General features: G+C 47.7%; 1 protein-coding gene across 4 annotated transcripts in view; it reads right to left on the reverse strand.

The window, feature by feature from the left end:
• The window catches only part of sox6 (SRY-box transcription factor 6), a 144478-nt gene that overhangs the window by 50810 nt on the left and 73796 nt on the right, over positions 1-19872 (reverse strand). For all 4 annotated transcript variants that reach the window (XM_046345734.1, XM_046345737.1, XM_046345736.1 and 1 more), the window contains one exon: positions 6758-6878. In XM_046345734.1, coding sequence (XP_046201690.1) covers positions 6758-6878 — 121 coding nt within the window. The remainder of the gene's footprint in view (positions 1-6757; positions 6879-19872) is intronic.

Raw genomic sequence — 19872 nt, forward strand, 5'->3', positions numbered from 1 at the left:
GGGAGGGGGGAGGGAGAGGAGAGGAGAGGGAGAGGGGAGCGGAGGGGAGGGAGAGGGGAGGGAGAGGGGAGGGAGAGGGGAGGGGGGGGGGAGGGGAGGGAGAGGGAGGGGGAGCGGAGAGGAGGGGGAGCGGAGATGGGAGTGGAGGGGAGGGGAGGGGGAGGGAGAGGGGAGGGGAGGGGAGGAGAGGGGGAGGGAGGGGAGCGGAGAGGGGGAGAGGGAGAGGGAGCGGAGATGGGAGCGGAGGGAGAGGGGAGCGGAGAGGGGAGCGGAGAGGGGGAGGGAGAGGGAGGAGGGGCGGGAGGGGGGGGAGCGGAGAGGGGAGGAGAGGGGGAGTGGAGGGGAGTGGAGGGGAGTGGAGGGAGGGAGTGGAGGGGGAGGGGAGGGGAGGGGAGGGAGAGGAGAGGGGAGCGGAGGAGAGGGGGAGCGGAGATGGGAGCGGAGAAGGGAGGGGAGGGGGAGGGAGGGGAGGGAGAGGGGAGCGGAGAAGGGAGCGGAGAGGGAGCGGAGAGGGGAGAGGAGAGGGGAGGGAGAGGGGAGCGGAGAGGGAGTGGAGAGGGAGGGGGGGAGCGGAGAGGGGAGTGGAGGGGAGGGGGAGCGGAGAGGGGAGGAGAGGGGAGCGGAGAAGGGAGGGGAGAGGGGAGCGGAGAGGGGAGTGGAGAGGGAGGGGGAGCGGAGAGGGGAGTGGAGAGGGGAGCGGAGAAGGGAGGGGAGGGGAGCGGAGAGGGAGTGGAGAGGGAGGGGGAGCGGGAGGGGAGAGAGGGGAGCGGAGAAGGGAGGGGAGGGGGAGCGGAGAGGGAGGGAGAGGGGAGGGGGGAGCGAGAGGGGGAGTGGAGAGGGGAGGGAGAAGGGAGGGGAGGGGAGTGGAGAGGGGAGTGGAGAGGAGAGGGGAGGGGAGAGTGGGGGTTGACTGAAGCATGCGTACTGAGGGGGAATTGGCCCTAGTTCAGACCCCACTTCCGCCTGTCACTTCATATGGAGCCATTAAGCCACAGGCATGAGGGTACATGTCTGTACTTTTGAGGAAGACACATTTCAGTTGAATGCATTCAGTTGTACTGACTAGGTATCCCCCTTCCCATTTTTCTTCCTTCACCCTCACTTCGCAATCTTGTACAGCGCAGCACATTGTGATACTGCCAGGAAATTCAATCGCCATTTAAGGCAGGGGCAAATAAAATCCGGCCAGTGAAGTGATTTCAAATTGTCTCGTAGGAGGGGTGCGGTGTGGGTCGTTACTATCCGCATGGCCTTTCTCTCTAAATGCATGAGTATGCCATCCCTCTCTCTGTGCAGAGGAGGAGGAGGAGTGGGGGAGTTCTGTGTGACTTCAGGGGGGGCTAAATGACAAGTCATGTGAAACCAGGGAGGAAGTCATGTGAAACCAGGGAGGGGTCAGCTGCCAAGAGAGGACACCCCCGGCACTGTACTGGGGGGTCTGGAGGGGGGTCTCTGGGGGTCTAGAGGGTCCCGGGTGGTATGCAGACTCCAGTAGACTGGGCGTGCTGCCAGCCTGGTGTCAGTAATGAAAGAGAATCAGGGTTTTAAAGTGTGCTGCTGTCCTGAGGACGACTGATCCCATGGTCAGGCCTGAGTGATGGATCTCTAGGAGGGTTAAACATGGGGGGGGGGCAGATGATGCCATGGCTGTGTCAGAGCTGGGGACATAACTCTGGCACGCTATGGATCGGGTGTTTGTTGTCACTCCTGGAACTGCTGAGGGATGAGATGGATGGATTCCCTTCATCATGACAAGTCGGCTGCCGGAGCCCTGATGCAGCACAGTGACCACTGTGATACAAACAGGATCTCTCATCCACAGTGAACCAAACTCAAGGGTGATTTATGTCCTGTCAGAGCTGACATACAGAGGGTCCTCCATAGGAATCAACCAGTAATTTACCTCTGATATGGTCGGTACTACCATCAAGACCAGTATCAAAGACATTCCCTGTCCAACAAGACAGATGGGGCCAACGAGCCGCTAGCTGTTCAACATCATAATGCTACAGAGAAGGAGAAAGCAGAGACAGACAGGAGCTGCTGAATGATGTTTAAAGGTCTGTGATGGTAATGGTGGAGAGAGAGGTTCATCTCATCCTGCATTCCTTTCTCAGCCAGGTGTCATGCTGAAAAACGGGCCCAATTAAGTGGAGTTGTGTGGGACTTAGCGGCATCGGGCCCTGACCCTCTAAATCGGTGAGCACCCTCATATCTAGTGCAGGGCCCTCCAGCTGCCTGGAGCCTGGGCTTGAGGACACCACAGCCTGAGAGCCTGGGCTCAACACTAATGAAAAGGAGTGGGTAGGACCATAGAGCAGGGCCTGATGCAGGAAAAGCCTCTCTCTAATAGAGCTCTTCACCACTGGGCACCTGATGCCAAGGGCAATGTAAAATATTCTGTCAGAATACTGGAGTTCTTTGAAAAAAAGTGGCTCTGGAATGATTGTTCAATTACTAAGTCTATGCCCTCTTTCACTTTCTCTGTTTGAAGTGCTAACAATGTCTCTATCCAGCTAAACAAGGCGGTGAGAAAGTGGGTGCTGAACAACAATAGAAGGCCCAACACGTGTGAGCATGAATGGCTGACACTGATTCCATGGAGCTCTAATGCAACCACTGTATTCAGTCACAAGAGGGACAAGCCAGTCGGTTATTGTGTGGTGGCAGAAACAGAAATGTAACAGCAGTCATTCCAGCTGGATGTCTGTGTGTCCTCATCATAGCATAGGGACCCAATGACCATGGAGTCATTCTGCAGGACCATTAGACTACTATCTACAGATGCACAATCGAGAGCATCCTGGCGGGCTGTATCACCGCCTGGTACGGCAACTGCTCCGCCCTCAACCGTAAGGCTCTCCAGAGGGTAGTGAGGACTGCACAACGCATCACCGGGGGCAAACTACCTGCCCTCCAGGACACCTACACCACCCGATGTTACAGGAAGGCCATAAAGATCATCAAGGACATCAACCACCCGAACCACTGCCTTTTCACCCCGCTATCATCCAGAAGGCGAGGTCAGTACAGGTGCATCAAAGCTGGGACCGAGAGACTGAAAAACAGCTTCTATCTCAAGGCCATCAGACTGTTAAACAGCCACCACTAACATTGTGTGGCTGCTGCCAACACACTGTCATTGACACTGACCCAACTCCAGCCATTTTAATAATGGGAATTGATGGGAAATTATGTAAATATATCACTAGCCACTTTAAACAATGCTACCTTATATAATGTTACTTACCCTACATTATTCATCTCATATGCATATGTATATACTGTACTCTACATCATCGACTGCATCCTTATGTAATACATGTATCACTAGCCACTTTAACTATGCCACTTTGTTTACTTTGTCTACACACTCATCTCATATGTATATACTGTACTCGATACCATCTACTGTATGCTGCTCTGTACCATCACTCATTCATATATCCTTATGTACATATTCCTTATCCCCTTACACTGTGTATAAGTAGTAGTTCTGGAATTGTTAGTTAGATTACTTGTTGGTTATCACTGCATTGTCGGAACTAGAAGCACAAGCATTTCGCACAAGCATTTCGCACAAGCATTTCGCCCTACTCGCATTAACATCTGCTAACCATGTGTATGTGACAAATAAAATTTGATTTGATTTGATTTGATCAGAGGGAATGTCTGTGTGTCCTCATCATAGCATAGGGACCCAATGACCATGGAGTCATTCTGCAGGACCATTAGACTACTATCAGAGGGAATGTCTGTGTGTCCTCATCATAGCATAGGGACCCAATGACCATGGAGGCATTCTGCAGGACCATTAGACTACTATCAGAGTGGATGTCTGTTTGTCCTCATCATAGCATAGGGACCCAATGACCATGGAGGCATTCTGCAGGACCATTCGACTACTATCAGAGGGAATGTCTGTGTGTCCTCATCATAGCATAGGGACCCAATGACCATGGAGTCATTCTGCAGGACCATTAGACTACTATCAGAGGGAATGTCTGTGTGTCCTCATCATAGCATAGGGACCCAATGACCATGGAGTCATTCTGCAGGACCATTAGACTACTATCAGAGGGAATGTCTGTGTGTCCTCATCATAGCATAGGGACCCAATGACCATGGAGTCATTCTGCAGGACCATTAGACTACTATCAGAGGGAATGTCTGTGTGTCCTCATCATAGCATAGGGACCCAATGACCATGGAGGCATTCTGCAGGACCATTAGACTACTATCAGAGGGAATGTCTGTGTGTCCTCATCATAGCATAGGGACCCAATGACCATGGAGTCATTCTGCAGGACCATTAGACTACTATCAGAGGGAATGTCTGTTTGTCCTCATCATAGCATAGGGACCCAATGACCATGGAGGCATTCTGCAGGACCATTAGACTACTATCAGAGTGGATGTCTCTGTGTCCATGCAAACAGAGCGAGCTGGCGTCTATTTGTTTAAAGGATGACCTGCGTCTCTGCTCTGCCATGCAACGTCAGGGCCATTGAGCACAGTGTGCAGAAGGAGAAATGGCGCGATGCTACGACGCTGGCAATAGTTCTGTCGTCGTGGCAACACCGCGGGGTCGAGGTCATAAGCAGTGGTCCCTGGGAGGGTCTGTCTTATAAAGATGACATCAGATTAGTGTGCCCTAGCGTGGAAGTGAACGCTTGGCCACTTCCCTACGTCTTCATGGAGGGTGGACACAGCAGCATCCTCTGATCTAGCAGAGGGGTCATAAGGTGGGATCTTGCGTTGGGGGTTGAGGATAGTAGAGACGTTAAGCTACTTCAGTTGATCATGGTAGTCATTGGTAGTCATTTTCAGACCTTCCTTTTCTTTATGAATAACTCATGAATAATTCAGGGGGTGTGTGTACACATGGCGACCCATGCATACCGTGAGTCCATAATACCTTCTGGTATTTGTACTAAAACATTTTCCATGTCAAATGTATTAAAGAAATTGACAGGCAAGAGAATCCCCTCAGGCGCTGTGTTCCAGCTGTCATGCCTCTGTAGTTCCAAAATAGCTGACTATTTTTTCATCCTGTGGCTTTTTCGTAAATGTATTAGCTGCACTACCACACCTTTTAATGTTCTGCTATTTACCTGCTGACTAGACTAGCCAATCTTACTCCACCCCCTCTGACTTCCTCCAAGTCCTGGAGTTACCTCAATGTTGTGACATGAGGCTAACAACAAATGTATTTCTGAGAGCATTCAGGAGAGACAAAAAGAGGCCTGGACTTTCCCTCCCCCCAGGGCAGTCAGGGAGATGAGAAAACCCTTGCATGTGCAATATTACTTTACTTCCATCCGATAGTCAATGTTCAGCAAGAATTCAACTGGAATACCCAGCCATAGAGCTAAGGAGAGAGGAGTCCACTCCAGGTCAATGATCTGCCTGAATATTTAATTATAGAAGCCCAGAGTGGCACATCTTTAATTCTCAGCAACAATGAGCAGGGAGTCAAACAACAAGTCGTAGCAATTTCCCACAAATTTGTTTTGGGATTTGGAATGTGTTGCGTGTGGAGCCATTCTCTTTCTCTGTTCGTCACACAAAGGGAGAGGGAGGCAAGCTGCTACAGGCAAGGGGAGCAGAGGCACCTCCGGGACGGGGCCTTCACCCTTCAAACCCCACAGGACAAATTACTGTATGCCTGGGAGACACTGGCCCTCCTCTTCCTCCTCTCAATTTGACACCTTAACCCTGACACTTCTCATCTCTTCTTTCTCCTACTGTCTGTCTGTCTGTCTGTCTGTCTGTCTGTCTGTCTGTCTGTCTGTCTGTCTGTCTGTCTGTCTGTCTGTCTGTCTGTCTGTCTGTCTGTCTGTCTGTCTGTCTGTCTGTCTGTCTGTCTGTCTGTCTGTCTGTCTGTCTGTCTGTCTGTCTGTCTGTCTGTCTGTCTGTCTGTCTGTCTGTCTGTCTGTCTGTCTGTCTGTCTGTCTGTCTGTCTGTCTGTCTGTCTGTCTGTCTCTGGATGAGTGACATGTGTCAGCTCATCTCCATAAAGAGATACAAAAGGACAAGACACTATCCCAGGATAGTATGTCTGGACATTAATACGGCCCTGTTTCTGGTGATATCACATTCCACCATATGAGGTATGTTTAAATTGACATCTAAGCTGTACATAATCCTTTGAGTGATTGATGAGCACAGTGAGAGAGTGAGGGGGTCAGTGAGTACCTAGGTAGAGTACTGTGTTACTGCAGCAGGCAGGTCCCTCAGCATAGTGATTACAGCCAGAGAAGTCAAGACACTTTCATGTTGAAAAGCTGTTTACATTCCACTGCTCCTTTACTCATATCTATTGTTGAACAGGCATGCTGCCTTGGAGTTGAACACAGAACCCTCCCCAAGACTTGGCTCCACTTACAAGGTGACATAGAGTACTGTACATTATCTGCCTTGGCCTTACTGACTACACTTTTATTTGATGCCGTGTGGAGACTGGAATATGTGTAGTGTACGGATCCTATGATAACTGGGGCAGTGAAAATTAGCATTACTGACATAAAATACATTGCAAGGAAATGTATGTAATATGTAACCATAATAAATACGTGGGATAGAATATATTGGGAAAGGCCCTTCATCAATGTCCGAAGATGACCCATGCTGTCAAAATGAACCTGTGTCTGTGAGGAGGAGAACTGCATGTACATAACATTGAGAAGTAGACAGAGAACAGGACGGACAGAGACACAGGAAGAAACAACAGAGAGAGAGAACGAGAGGAGCATACCTGGCTTGTAAGAGATTCCCGGTGGGAAGAGAAAGCCCTGCTGGGCTGCGGCGGCTGCTGCCAGGGTGCGTTGGTCGTGTGGAAAAATAGGGATCATGAGCGGAGGCATGTGACCCTGGACCTGCTGAACAGATAGAAAAGCTGAGATCAGAGAGAGGCCTAGCTGAGCTGCAGACACAGAGCAGCACACTGAGGCAGGCAGTCAGGGGGAGAGGAGAGGGGAGCACAGAGCAGATCACAGCCTGGCCTAACGCGTCCTGACAGGGGGCTCTGCGGCTCTGACGGCCCTCGTGTGCTCACACAATACCTGGCCCGGCCGCGTCTGTTCCTAATCCCCCCAACACTATTTCACATAGGAACATCAAAGGACCCTGCTGCACGCGCCCCCCCCCCCCCTCCAAAGGACGGGAATTGAGGTTACATTATGTATTTTGAGCACCTGTAGAGGGCTGTGTGGTGTGTATGGTGTGTGAACGGCGTGTGTACGGTGAGTGGGATGACCGATGGTGACAGATACAGACTGGTATGGGAATGAATCAACAAAATGTCCTCAGTCTGTTCGCTGTAGTGTCGGTGGTGTTGTGAGATGGGAGGTCGAACCATAACGCTTTATACAGACATGTACAAACAGACAGGGACACCCTCACACAAACAACCTGCCACCCTGACTGACAGGGGAAGATGAGCTCAGATATACAGCCTCTATCTCATACTTTTGGAGGATCATTTATACAGACGATAAAAGCCCAGGCGATCCGGTAATTTACAGCAACCGGCTTTCAGCCGCTGTCTGTTTGTGATATTTCATCTTAACGTCCAGAGCCATGCCCTGCCCCCCACATATCCTACACGGCTCCTCAAACTGTCTAAACTGTTTCAGTCTAACATTATTAACCTTCACTGTTCAGACTGTCCTGTTCTGACTCTCTACAGCAAGAGGATAAGTATGTGCTCTCGCTGTGTGTGTGTGTGTGTGTGTGTGTGTGTGTGTGTGTGTGTGTGTGTGTGTGTGTGTGTGTGTGTGTGTGTGTGTGTGTGTGTGTGTGTGTGTGTGTGTGTGTGTGTGTGTGTGTGTGTGTGTGTGTGTGTGTGTGTGTGTGTGTGTGCGCGTGTGCGTGTGTGCGTGTGTGTGCGTGCGCGTGCGCGTGTGTGTGCATGTGTGTCTGTGTGTCTGTGTGTCTGTGTGTCTGCTTGTTTGTGTAAGTGTTTTTGTGTGTGTGTGTGTATTGTTAATGTCTCTTAGAGGCAGTGAATTGTGTGGGGAGCTGAAGCAGACCCCAATCTGACTGTGATCCTCTGCTTCCTGCCTGCCGGTGATAGGGTACAGCCAGGCTGTGTTGGGCCTGCGAGGGTTAATCTAGCACCGGGCCAGCCCACCTCAGGGGAACCCGCCTGGAAAGCGGGTTAATAAAGGTCAGCCCCCAAAATAAACACTTTACAGAATGTTTCTCCATTCATCCCTCTTTAAAATCAACTTGCAATAAAACGGGTCTGGGTGCAATTACTCCCGCAGCATTGGGGCATGAAATCAACCTGCTTTGAGCAACGACTTTTCCCCCACGTTCTAGCTGAGGTCTGCTTATGATCTCTGTCTGCTCCCCCTGTGTGCCCTGATCTGGTGCAGCAGGGCCCGTTCCCCACCGCTATATGTCCTCAGGACCATTCTATCGATCTGGCCAGAGGTGCAGAGGTAGACTGAAAACTAAATAAATAACACTTTCTGTCTACGGAGCTTTTCAACAAAGTGCAAGTATAGAAAGTACATTAGAAAAGGAATGGAGAAGCATGTCATTTCCTTTTTTCTTTCCTGTAATCTGAAAAGTATTTCTGTAAAATGTGCTGCGGCTGGAGAAAAGTCGATGACCTGGGAGACTGTTGGAAACGACCTAAAATAAAATGTATTTTTCATTGGGATTGGTGTTCCATGTTTCTAGGCAGAGGGGATGAAAGATGGCCCTTGGCCCCGCATGTATAGAACATATGGAAAAATGAAAATAATGAATGTCCCAACATGAGTTAGAGCCAGCGACAGGTGAACAGGTACACTGGGGAACAGGGACTGCCCTGTGTTGGAGTGTTCGTTCTATAAAACCAGATGAAGTAAGTACTGCACTCACAGTGCAGAGAAAGACTCTCTCCCTCCCGGTAATGTCAGTCTACCCCCAGGAAGGTTATTAAGGTTAGTCACAAACATAATTGCAATTAACCTTACTAGCACTAAAACTAACAAAGGGAATCAGGCTAAAGCCAGGGTGTTACACTGAAACAGCTGCTCCAAATGTGGACCGTAAGTATTATTGTAATAAGCTGAATACACTGAGCTTCATAGATTCAACACATTGAATCATAATTCTATTTCTCCATAGCTATTTATCACTGATAAATATTGATACATCTGTCATCATTGTTTCAAACAGTAATATCAACAGTTTAGTTGTATAATGAAATCAGACGTTTGTTCATACAAAAGACTGAAATAAATGTGTTTAGGCATGTCGACACTAATTACTGTAGAGATCACTAGGAGCAGAAGGAGATTCTGTTCAGATATCTGATGCCAGATAATTGGAATCTGAGTGAAAAATCTATATCAAGAAAGTAGTGTCAATCAGACAATAGCTAAACTCATCAAATATCCTGAATGTTGTCTACAAACAAAGCTGTAAATGAAAAGGGAAATCTCTCCAGTGACAGCACTGTGTTTTTATTGAATAGATATCACAATAAAGAGATTCACCCAGGCCAGAGGAAATATGAATATGAGTCGGGGAAAATAAGGGCATTGGGTTTGAATGTTTGTGATTTACAGTAATGAGCACTGTGCATTAAACTTTAATTTACTCTGCTAATGTCAGAGAAAGGGAATTCAAATCTGGAGAAGCTTCAAAGTGCCAGCTAATAGTGGAAGTCTAGCCTTCAGCCTGTCAATTAACACATGGCACGGTAGTTCAGAAGACAATGCATGTATCAATTTACACATTATCACTCTCATTTTCCACTGACTGGAGACAACCGTCAAAAAAGCATCAGAAGAATGGCGGTTATGAGGAAACGTTGTTGATAAATTACAGATCAGCTCCCAGACAAAAGACTTCCATTTCAGTGTGTGTGTGTGTGTGTGTGTGTGTGTGTGTGTGTGTGTGTGTGTGTGTGTGTGTGTGTGTGTGTGTGTGTGTGTGTGTGTGTGTGTGTGTGTGTGTGTGTGTGTGTGTGTGTGTGTGTGTGTGTGTGTGTGTGTGTGTGTGTGTCAGTTTCTCCACACTTTGTGGCAACACCAGACCCTGAAAGAGTTACCCTGAAGTTCATCAGCCTATCGGCTGGGACCTCAAACTATTCCTATTGCCAGGATGATCTTGAGGAGTCTGATAGAATGAAGTGGAGCAGATGTGAGCAGAGCACCTGGGCCGCGTCCTGCCCACTCATTGTTACGCTGGCACTGCTCCCTCTTTGTCTTAGCACTGCTAAGCACTGGATAATACCATTTCACGCCATCTGCCCCAACGCTTCATTAAAGATACATGAATGGGCTATCTTATGAGGAACAGGTGCTATTGTTAGTCCCAGAAGACTCGGCACTGAGGATCGGACTCTGAATACTTGAGGAAGAGCATCTGTAGTGATCAGTCAGACAGATAGTTGGCTGGGGCTGCTCCCTCTGCCAGCACACGCACCAACAGAGGTTTCCAGGGGTGAGAGAGGCCTCTCAACCGCCTTGCAACATGTATCATCAATTCAGATGACCTGATGAAGTCTGTACCAGTCCAGAGTGCAATCTGTTTCACTCTCAACAATGTGCTGGCATAATGAGAAATGGCACTAACTCTCAGTTTTAATTAGATTTAACACTGTGAACAAGATTTTAAATAAATAGAATAAAAAAAGAACTCAAATATATCTGTGAATATAATAAAAGATGACTGAAAATAGTGTGTAAAATCAGCTTGAGTATACAGTGAGATTCATTCTAACTCATCAATGTCATTAGTGGAAGCATTGACATCAGCACTACAGTGTTGTAATGGTTTACAGCAGCAGCTAATCCTGGGGTCAGCCAGTGCAGAGAGCAGAGCCAGCCAAAGGCCTGGGATTGACCATGGTCAGATTACCATTACACTCACTCAGAGTAAGAGACAGGGCAGACATGAGAGAGAGCACTGGCCTTCTCTCCTGTCACACACACACTGACAGACACACACAGATACAGACAGACAGACAGACAGACAGACAGACAGACAGACAGACAGACAGACAGACAGACAGACAGACAGACAGACAGACAGACAGACAGACAGACAGACAGACAGACAGACAGACAGACAGACACACACACACACACACACACACACACACACACACACACACACACACACACACACACACATACACACATACATATACACACACACAGACAAACATGCGCATGCAAACAAACACATACAGGTGCAAATGGAGATGTACAAGCCATTACTGTGCTCAATAGGGCCCCTGTCAGCACCTATGCTCCTCACTGTCTGTAGCGGTCTTTAAACAGGGCCCAGGAGACACCCTGCAGCACTACCGACCCAGCCCAGCAGGCCACCCCGCACCCCCAAATACTAACACAGTCTGATCCTCACCAAGCGTCACTGGGATGCTGTCCTCTTCCCCTTTTTAAAGGAGGAGGGGAGTTGTTTTAACATGTCCAAATTCCCTCAATGTTGACAAGATGAGACAGAAAAGGAAAGAAAAAAAGTGTGATTTTGTCTCAGATTTTGTCTCATTTTGTCTTAAAAGTTTGGAGCTGCTGAGAAGCACAGTGGGAGTCTCAGGTGAAATGTCTAAGCGGTAGCTGACTGACACCCTCCGACGTGCTACCCAGATGTGTTTGGAGGAATATCAGACCTGTATGTGAAGTTTCATCTTTATTCATTTGATTTAAAGAGAGTCACCCAGAGTGTATCCGTCTACTAACATGACTTTGTGCAGTGTTACATTATAAAACTAAATAGTCTGCCACAGCTCCAGCAACCCCACTTTTCACATCTTACCTGAGGAGTTAGAAAATACATTGGATTGATATAATTTGACCCAGAGAGGATTGGCTCCAGCTGTTACTGTAAGTGCTGATAGTTGACACGGCGTTCCCCCCTACTCTCTACTGAGTCACACACCAAACGCCTGCGAGTGGAAAGCACCTTAAGAGCTCCATTTGAAGGTAAAGCGATCTACAGGAAGCTGGTAGCCCTGGCTTCATCCCCACAGAAAGCACAGTAACTGACACCAGACGGCCATGTGAACTCAACACCCGGCCTGCTTCTGTGCTACTGTGCTGCTGCTACGGAGAGAGAGAGAGAGAGAGAGAGAGAGAGAGAGAGAGAGAGAGAGAGAGAGAGAGAGAGAGAGAGAGAGAGAGAGAGAGAGAGAGAGAGAGAGAGAGAGAGAGAGAGAGAGAGAGAGAGAGAGAGAGACAGAGAGATAGACAGACAGAGAGAGAGAGAGAGAGAGAGAGAGCTGGGCGAGTGCTTTCTGGAGCACAACCAGGAGGAAAATCACTGAATGGAACCAGTCATGTGCTCTAGAGTCTGTGCATTACTTTGTTCTAGAGAGGTCAATTCATAAAACAATCCCAGAGATCCCCAAGCACACATTACTCCCACATCACAGGTCATTTATCAGTTAACCGCACTCCTCCAGTGTGACCGCACTACAGCTTTATGCACTAATCCAACACAGGCTCTGACACACACAGAGGCACGGGCACACACACATGTACACACACACAGGCACATGCACACTCACAAAGACAGAATGTGACAGCACACACACACACACCCACCCCCACACACAGTCCAGTGTAGTTGTGTTATCAGAGTCCCAGACATTGTGCTCTGTTTGGTGTGTGATGGTAATCAGGCCAGTGGATCGATAGCGCTGAGCCAGACTTTGATCCCTCAGCCTTGTGGCTAGCTGGTATTAAGGCCAGGTCTCCACCTCCCTCCCCAAAACCTCCCTCCTCTCCACCTGCCTCCCAGACTAGAGAACATTGTTCCCTCTGAAATGTGATCCCAATCTACTACAGAGGTCCAGGTCAGCAACAAAAGGTCGTTGTCCTGGACATGACTGTGACCCGTCTCCCCCTCCCTCGGACCCTGAGACCTAACATTTAGCCAGCAGGTAAAAGATTAACATCGTCTGCCAAAGGACACAAGTCATTCTCTATTCTGCTGGAGAGGCGTCTGAGCAAGAGCCTGACTAATAATATGTGTACGCTATGCCACTGCTCTTTGACAACAGGGACTGTCTGGAGGGTAGGGGAGGGGGGTAGTGTCCACTCTCCCTCCAGTCTATCTGCAGCAGAGAGCAGGATAAGGTGCAGAGGAATCTGACACTGGGGTGAGGTCGGGCCGTCTGGGGAATAACCAATAGATGACTTCTTGTTCCACTAATTCCTTACACAGTAAAACAAGCTCTCTTGGAATGGAGCCATTTCAATATGTCTATATTAAGTCTGCTGCTGTTAAAAAGCAGGGCAGACAGCACCCTCCAGCCCAGCCCCCTCCCTCCCCCTGACTGCCCCTGGTTCCAGGCTGGCTCAAGAACTCTGCACTGACTGGAGGCCGCTGTACTCTCCTGTACTGTATACCACACTGTCACACTGGAAACCAGACAGTATGTCAGTACACGGAAGGTTATACCTAAACAATTATAGGACATTTAGAAGTGTGATGTTTAGGTTATGATAGAACAAGTCCTATGAGACTTTCCAATCATGATGCTGAAGATAAGAATAGAATATGATGCAACATATGCAACCAACAGTATGTTGGTGAATATTACTGATGTTCAATAAATTGTTTAAAGCATTAACATGTTAAGAGTACAAAGCAGAATAATGAAGCTACTCCCCTGAGAATAGACGTGCTCAATGTAGATTCAACAGAAATTGTGTACTTAATGCAAATTCTTGAGTCTCAAATACCTTCAATGTAATTTAAGTGTGTAAATATTTAAATTAATTTGATTTGTATTGAATATAAAATATCAAAGATATGCCTTGGGGTTGAAATGTTATGTAGGGTACAAAAGCTGCTCTCATGATACTCTCTCTCTCGCACACAGAGGCGAGGACACACAGACACACACACACACACACACACACACACACACACACACACAAGTACACACACACACTATCCCCTCTCCCAAATAAATGTCCTACTATTCCAGAACCACATTCTTACATTACTACCACCTCTACAATGTTACATTTCCAGAAAACATGAGATCTGTGTGGATGTTTTTTGTTAGGCACACAATGAAATAGAAGGGGGAAAAAATCCTATTCTGGCATGGTCTGGTCATGAAATTTAAAAAGGTTTGCAGTAAACTGCTCAAATCCATGGGGACTCCCTCAAACAGCATGGATAATGACAGGAAAGATGCAAACAGACATAAACAAACCTACAAGTGAGTCTGGGCCTGGCATCATTATCCTGCGTATACATCCCACCTCTATGGGATTGGGAATAAGCAGAATGCCTCTGACCCTCACTGCAGGGGGGCGGGTGGAGTTGTAAAAGAGGTCGGACACGGCCTAGTCAGAGAGCCCACCATAACCATGGTGAACAGGCTGGGGGGATGTGAGGAATAGAAGGGTATGAACATGTGAAGCGTAGGACAAAATGTGAAAAACTATTGGCATATGCCTGTGAAATCCTCCAATCCCTCAACATACTGTTAGGAAAAAGGCCAATCTCTGAGGAGCAGCAAAACACATGCTCTCCACATAGCATTTTACATTGAATTATTTCTCTTCTGATACTTCCATGTGTAAATCATCCCTTGTAAAAATATACTTCTGATGTACAGTCATTTTTCTGAAATGTTCTCATGTAATTTGGGTTTATTTAAAACCAACATATGATGTATATTTTATTTTAAACATCTACTGTTTCTGTGAAGATAAAAGAACACAAAACAATTCTAACAACCTCACCATTGTGGAGACTGGGTGGGAGACTGAGCGGGAGTCTGGAGTGAGTTAATAAGAGACTGCAGTGTGTCTGGTGGTGGGACAGAGAGATGGCTGGCTGGCGTTGGACCACCCCTAATCTAATAATGGCATTGTCCACACCGCGGTTGGCTGGCCTCTGGGCTGGAGGCTGGTCAGGAGGGGGCTGGAGGAGCAGGGGAGGACTTCCCCTTCTTCCTGTCCTCTCCTCTGCTCCCTCCACTCTGCACATAGACTGAGCCTCTGTCTTCACAATTGCCTCCCAGCTGCTGGGGCTTGGGAAAACAACAGAGTGGGCTCTGTTGTCCGGCAGAAAGCATGATTGTTACGAGGGACCACTTTATTACAGGCATATGAGTGTGCCGAGACTTTAAAACGCGCTCAAATGTCATGTGCACACCGAGTGACGGGCAAGAATAATTCTGGAGAAGAAAATACCTAAAAAAAACAAACAATTGTGTGTCTGAATAACGTTGCAGGACAGAACGGGCCATTCATTGTGTTCCATAGGGAATGCTTGGACTCTCCTCCGCCCAAAAACAAAAAGGGTAGTTTTTTGCTGCCATGGGCTGAATGCTTTGCTTTGCCACCCCGGCCCTAAGAAAACACGGGCCCCCTTTCTCCCTGCCGGCTGGCCCCACACACTAGAGCCTATTAATGCAGCCCTCTCCCTGTGAGTGTGCCCACTGTGGAGGCCGAGGGCTGCGCAGAGCCAACGCAAAGACAAAACCGTTTGCTCAACATTAGCAGGGAAAACACTGGCCGAGCGGAGAGGGAGAGGAAACTAAGTCAACTTCACACTGGAGGATGTGTTCTCCGTCAACTGATATTTTCCTTTGGGTCACGGGGTCCAATGAGTGCCAAGTATAAGGCGACTGGCCACCTTCATCCAGGAAAGGATTATGGGGAGCAATAGAGTTGTAAACAGGTGCTTTATAATGATATTCAGAGGTCATAGAGTATGGCTTTATGTATCATAGCTACGGTTGGCCTCGTTTCAGTATCAATAATGAGCTGCTCCTGTTAGGGTTATGAAGTTTATTTAACAGTACTGTCTTATCACAGAGCTCACTAGGTTCCCTAATGCCGGGTGAGATGCACTACAGATCTGATCTGCTGTCTTGTGTTGAGTACTGTTATCACTAGCATTGAGCTACTATGAGAGGCTGCAGGGTCCTGGCATAAATGACTAAATCCCAGCGCTGGTTTGGAATTTAAGGCAGACACTGAGGTGTGACTTTACACATTACAACTGTTCATGTGACAGCCCTTGTCAAGATGCAGGCAGTTGATTAACGCAGCCTAAACAGGCGAGGTGTGGGAACACAAAGACGCTGCGCTGCCCTGCTGATAATTACAAGACCGCGAGGAGATGTTGTGTCATTAACATTAATAATGGAGGCGTGTTTATGTACATGCTTACATCGCCAACAAAGACATGTGCGTTCCTAGCATATGTTCCCCACACAAATGTGCCATTGTGTGCCAGGCAGGCAGCCTCTATGAACCCATCACATCGTGTAAGTACTGGGGATGTGTATCTTTCAATGTTTACACTCTCTTCAGTTTTCCATTCACAAGCTGGGGCCCAGTCAGAGGAAATGGTGCCTAATGCAGTAATAAGGCCATTCAATACCCCCACTCTCTGTGTGTACCTTAACCCTGACCTAACGAAGCTTTAACCCTGACCTAACGAAGCCTTAACCCTGACCTAACGAAGCTTTAACCCTGACCTAACGAAGCCTTAACCCTGACCTAACGAAGCCTTAACCCTGACCTAACGAAGCCTTAACCCTGACCTAACAAAGCCTTAACCCTGACCTAACGAAGCCTTAACCCTGACCTAACAAAGCCTTAACCCTGACCTAACAAAGCCTTAACCCTGACCTAACAAAGCCTTAACCCTGACCTAACGAAGCTTTAACCCTGACCTAACGAAGCCTTAACCCTGACCTAACGAAGCCTTAACCCTGACCTAACAAAGCCTTAACCCTGACCTAACGAAGCCTTAACCCTGACCTAACAAAGCCTTAACCCTGACCTAACAAAGCCTTAACCCTGACCTAACGAAGCCTTAACCCTGACCTAACAAAGCCTTAACCCTGACCTAACGAAGAAAAGGAAGCCGGAAGAGTCTTTCAGTGGCAAAGCAGATGTACGTCGACAAAAACCTACAGAGCGAATCGTCCCAGATAGCCTGCACTGTTTGTGTTCATAACGTCTGGATGTGTTTTAACAGGCCAGCGACATTACTAGTCTTGCTGCTCGTCCACTTAGCTTCATTTCCAAACCATCACAGCCATTGCTGAGGTTGTATCTATTAAGCCCTTTTTGTGCATCATTAAGTTTTAACAGGGGCGCGAAGCTTTACTGTTCAAATTGCACACAACTTTATTTAACGTCAGCGCTTCTTCTGCTTCCTGACAAGAAGTCACATTTCATAACTAATTAAATTGATCCCTCCCCCCGCCCAACACAGGCCACTAAACGGAATCATTTGCATCCAAGTGTCAATATATTAATTCACAGGGGCTAATGAGTTGGGTCAACGCTTTCTTTTATCTCTAGTCTTGCATGTGCACATCTTCATCAGCTAACAGTCTCCTTTAACTGGTGGGCGAGCATGTTATTTAGGGCTGGATCTATAGAGCTATCTCCCTCCCTGGGCTCAAGCCAAGCTGATATGATGTGACCGTTAGGGCCCCTGAATAATCCCACTACTGCCAGCCTAGCTAACACCGACTGGAAACACCCTATCACTCCCTGCTCTATTATTCTCTTGCTATAATGCTAGCAGTTGGTCTGGCTCGGCTAATTGGGGAACTTACACATTCCCTTTAACAATGTCTATTTTGGTGCGTTTTGCCAATGCATTAATAAGAGTCTCTTAGAAGATCATTTGCGCCCTGGAAAACAACAGAAACATCTGAGAGGCATAAATTAGGAGCCATTATCGTTGTTCAATTAGCAGCCACCCTTGTGTTTATCTAAAGTTCATTTGAAATGATTCCCCATTATATGGTAGCAGTGTGCTTTGTTCTCACTAAAATGTTAACCAAATAAAATGTTGGGTGCAATTACCGTTCATTGGATTACACGGGCAAAGCATATTGTGTGTAGACTACAGTACCGTACAGGCTCCTGAGTGGCGTAGCGGTCTAAGGCACTGCCTCTCAGTTTAAGAGGTATCATTACAGACCCTGGTTTGATCCCGGAGTGTATCACAATTGGCCGTGATTGGGAGTCCCATATGGCGGTGCACAATTGGCCCAGCGTCGTCCGGGTTGTGGGAGGGTTTGGCCGGTGAAGGTCGTCATGGTAAATAAGAATTGTTCTTAACTGACTTGCCTAGTTAAATAAAGGATCAATAAAAATACAGTGAGCCAGTAAATTGGGGGAATTACTGTATTGGCTTGTGTCACATGATCTTTAGATAGGGTGTGACAGGCAAGGAACCTTATTACAATGACTGTAAATAATGAAAACCGAGCAGGAGCCAGAGTGACCTTTAAAGACTATGGCAACGGGCAGAAATGGACCACTTAGGCTGGGGGTGGATATCTACAAACTGTAGTCAATGACTCCCACTCTTGCATTTGCCCTGATAATCTCCTGTATGTTACACTGTAGGTTAGAATACTACAAGTCATGTTCAAGGAATAAGTGTGTGACTCAGAGACACGCAAATAGGAGAGCCACACAGCACACTGCTGCAGTAGAAATGGAGCAGCACACCTGCACACTGACTAGCATAGCGGCAGTAGCACCTTACAGACAGACAGACAGACAGACAGACAGACAGACAGACAGACAGACAGACAGACAGACAGACAGACAGACAGACAGACAGACAGACAGACAGACAGACAGACAGACAGACAGACAGACAGACAGACAGACAGACAGACAGACAGACAGACAGACAGACAGACAGACAGACAGACAGACAGACAGACAGACAGACAGACAGACGCATCTCTCTGTGCCCATATAGAGGGGAGAGGGATTGTTGCCTTCATTCAAAAACCAATGTGTGTGTGACACAAAGGACTCTGTGTTTAATTAGGAGGTCCCTATTGGCTGGGCAGACAGGACCCGCTTTTATAGAGCTTCCCCTGTGAATTCTATCAGCGCTTTGCAACACTGGGACATGGAGCTGCATCCTGAACATCTCTAAACAGGCTGCTATTCTTTCTAATGTGTTTATGTGGGATTTCAAAAACAGACTCAGAGAGACCGCGAAAGACTGGTAGGTTAATAAAAGCAAATGATGTATTCAGGAATTTGTGGCTTTAGTCTGTTAATCAATGATAATGGTGAAGAAGAAAAATGATATACAATAACAGCTTAATGAGTATTTGCATGTAATGGAATTAATTCTACCTTGAGACAGACACGTGTGTAACTTCAACTCTATGCCAATTTCAGCCTTTAAACGCATACACTGTCAACAATGGTTTGATTGTGTAAAGGAAGCTTTTGTGTCAACCAGGGAATTTATTGAACGTTCCCTAGTCATACCCCCAAAATATATATCAAGTGAGAAAGGAAGCTGCTACTGATTAACCCTGTATTGGGGCCCTGGCCTGGCTAGCCCCTGGACCCCTGGGCTCTGGACCCCTGGGCTCTGGACCCTGGACCCCTGGGCCTGTCATGCTTCTTCAAGCTCTACTGCTGTTAAATGACCACAGCAGAGGGAGGGAGGCCGGCTCTACGGCCTGGGGATACTGTGCTGCACATATGAGAGGAATCAGGCCCTCACTAGCTCTTGAGCAGGGCCATATGTCTGTCTGTCTGTCTGCCTGTCTGCCTGCCTGCCAAACAGCCAGCCAGCCAGCCAGGCCCCTGAGAGTAGAGCTTCTCTTCATGCTCTCTCTACACCTTCTCTATGTTAACACTCACCTATAACACAAATACAAGCACGGACAGATAACATATAAAGGCACCCACACACATGTACACAAGTTCTGCAGTATGTGTGAGTTGTTGTGTTGTGGTGCTGCTGTGCTTTATAGGAGTGCGTCTGCCTGGCAGGCTGGGATGTGGAGGTGGTTAGCTAGCCCTTGTGTAATTAAATAGTATCTTTAATCTGGGAACTGTCTGCAGCTATTATCATTTAACCCTT

This window comes from Oncorhynchus gorbuscha, linkage group LG04 (assembly GCF_021184085.1).
Source record: "Oncorhynchus gorbuscha isolate QuinsamMale2020 ecotype Even-year linkage group LG04, OgorEven_v1.0, whole genome shotgun sequence".
Taxonomy (NCBI): domain Eukaryota; kingdom Metazoa; phylum Chordata; class Actinopteri; order Salmoniformes; family Salmonidae; genus Oncorhynchus; species Oncorhynchus gorbuscha.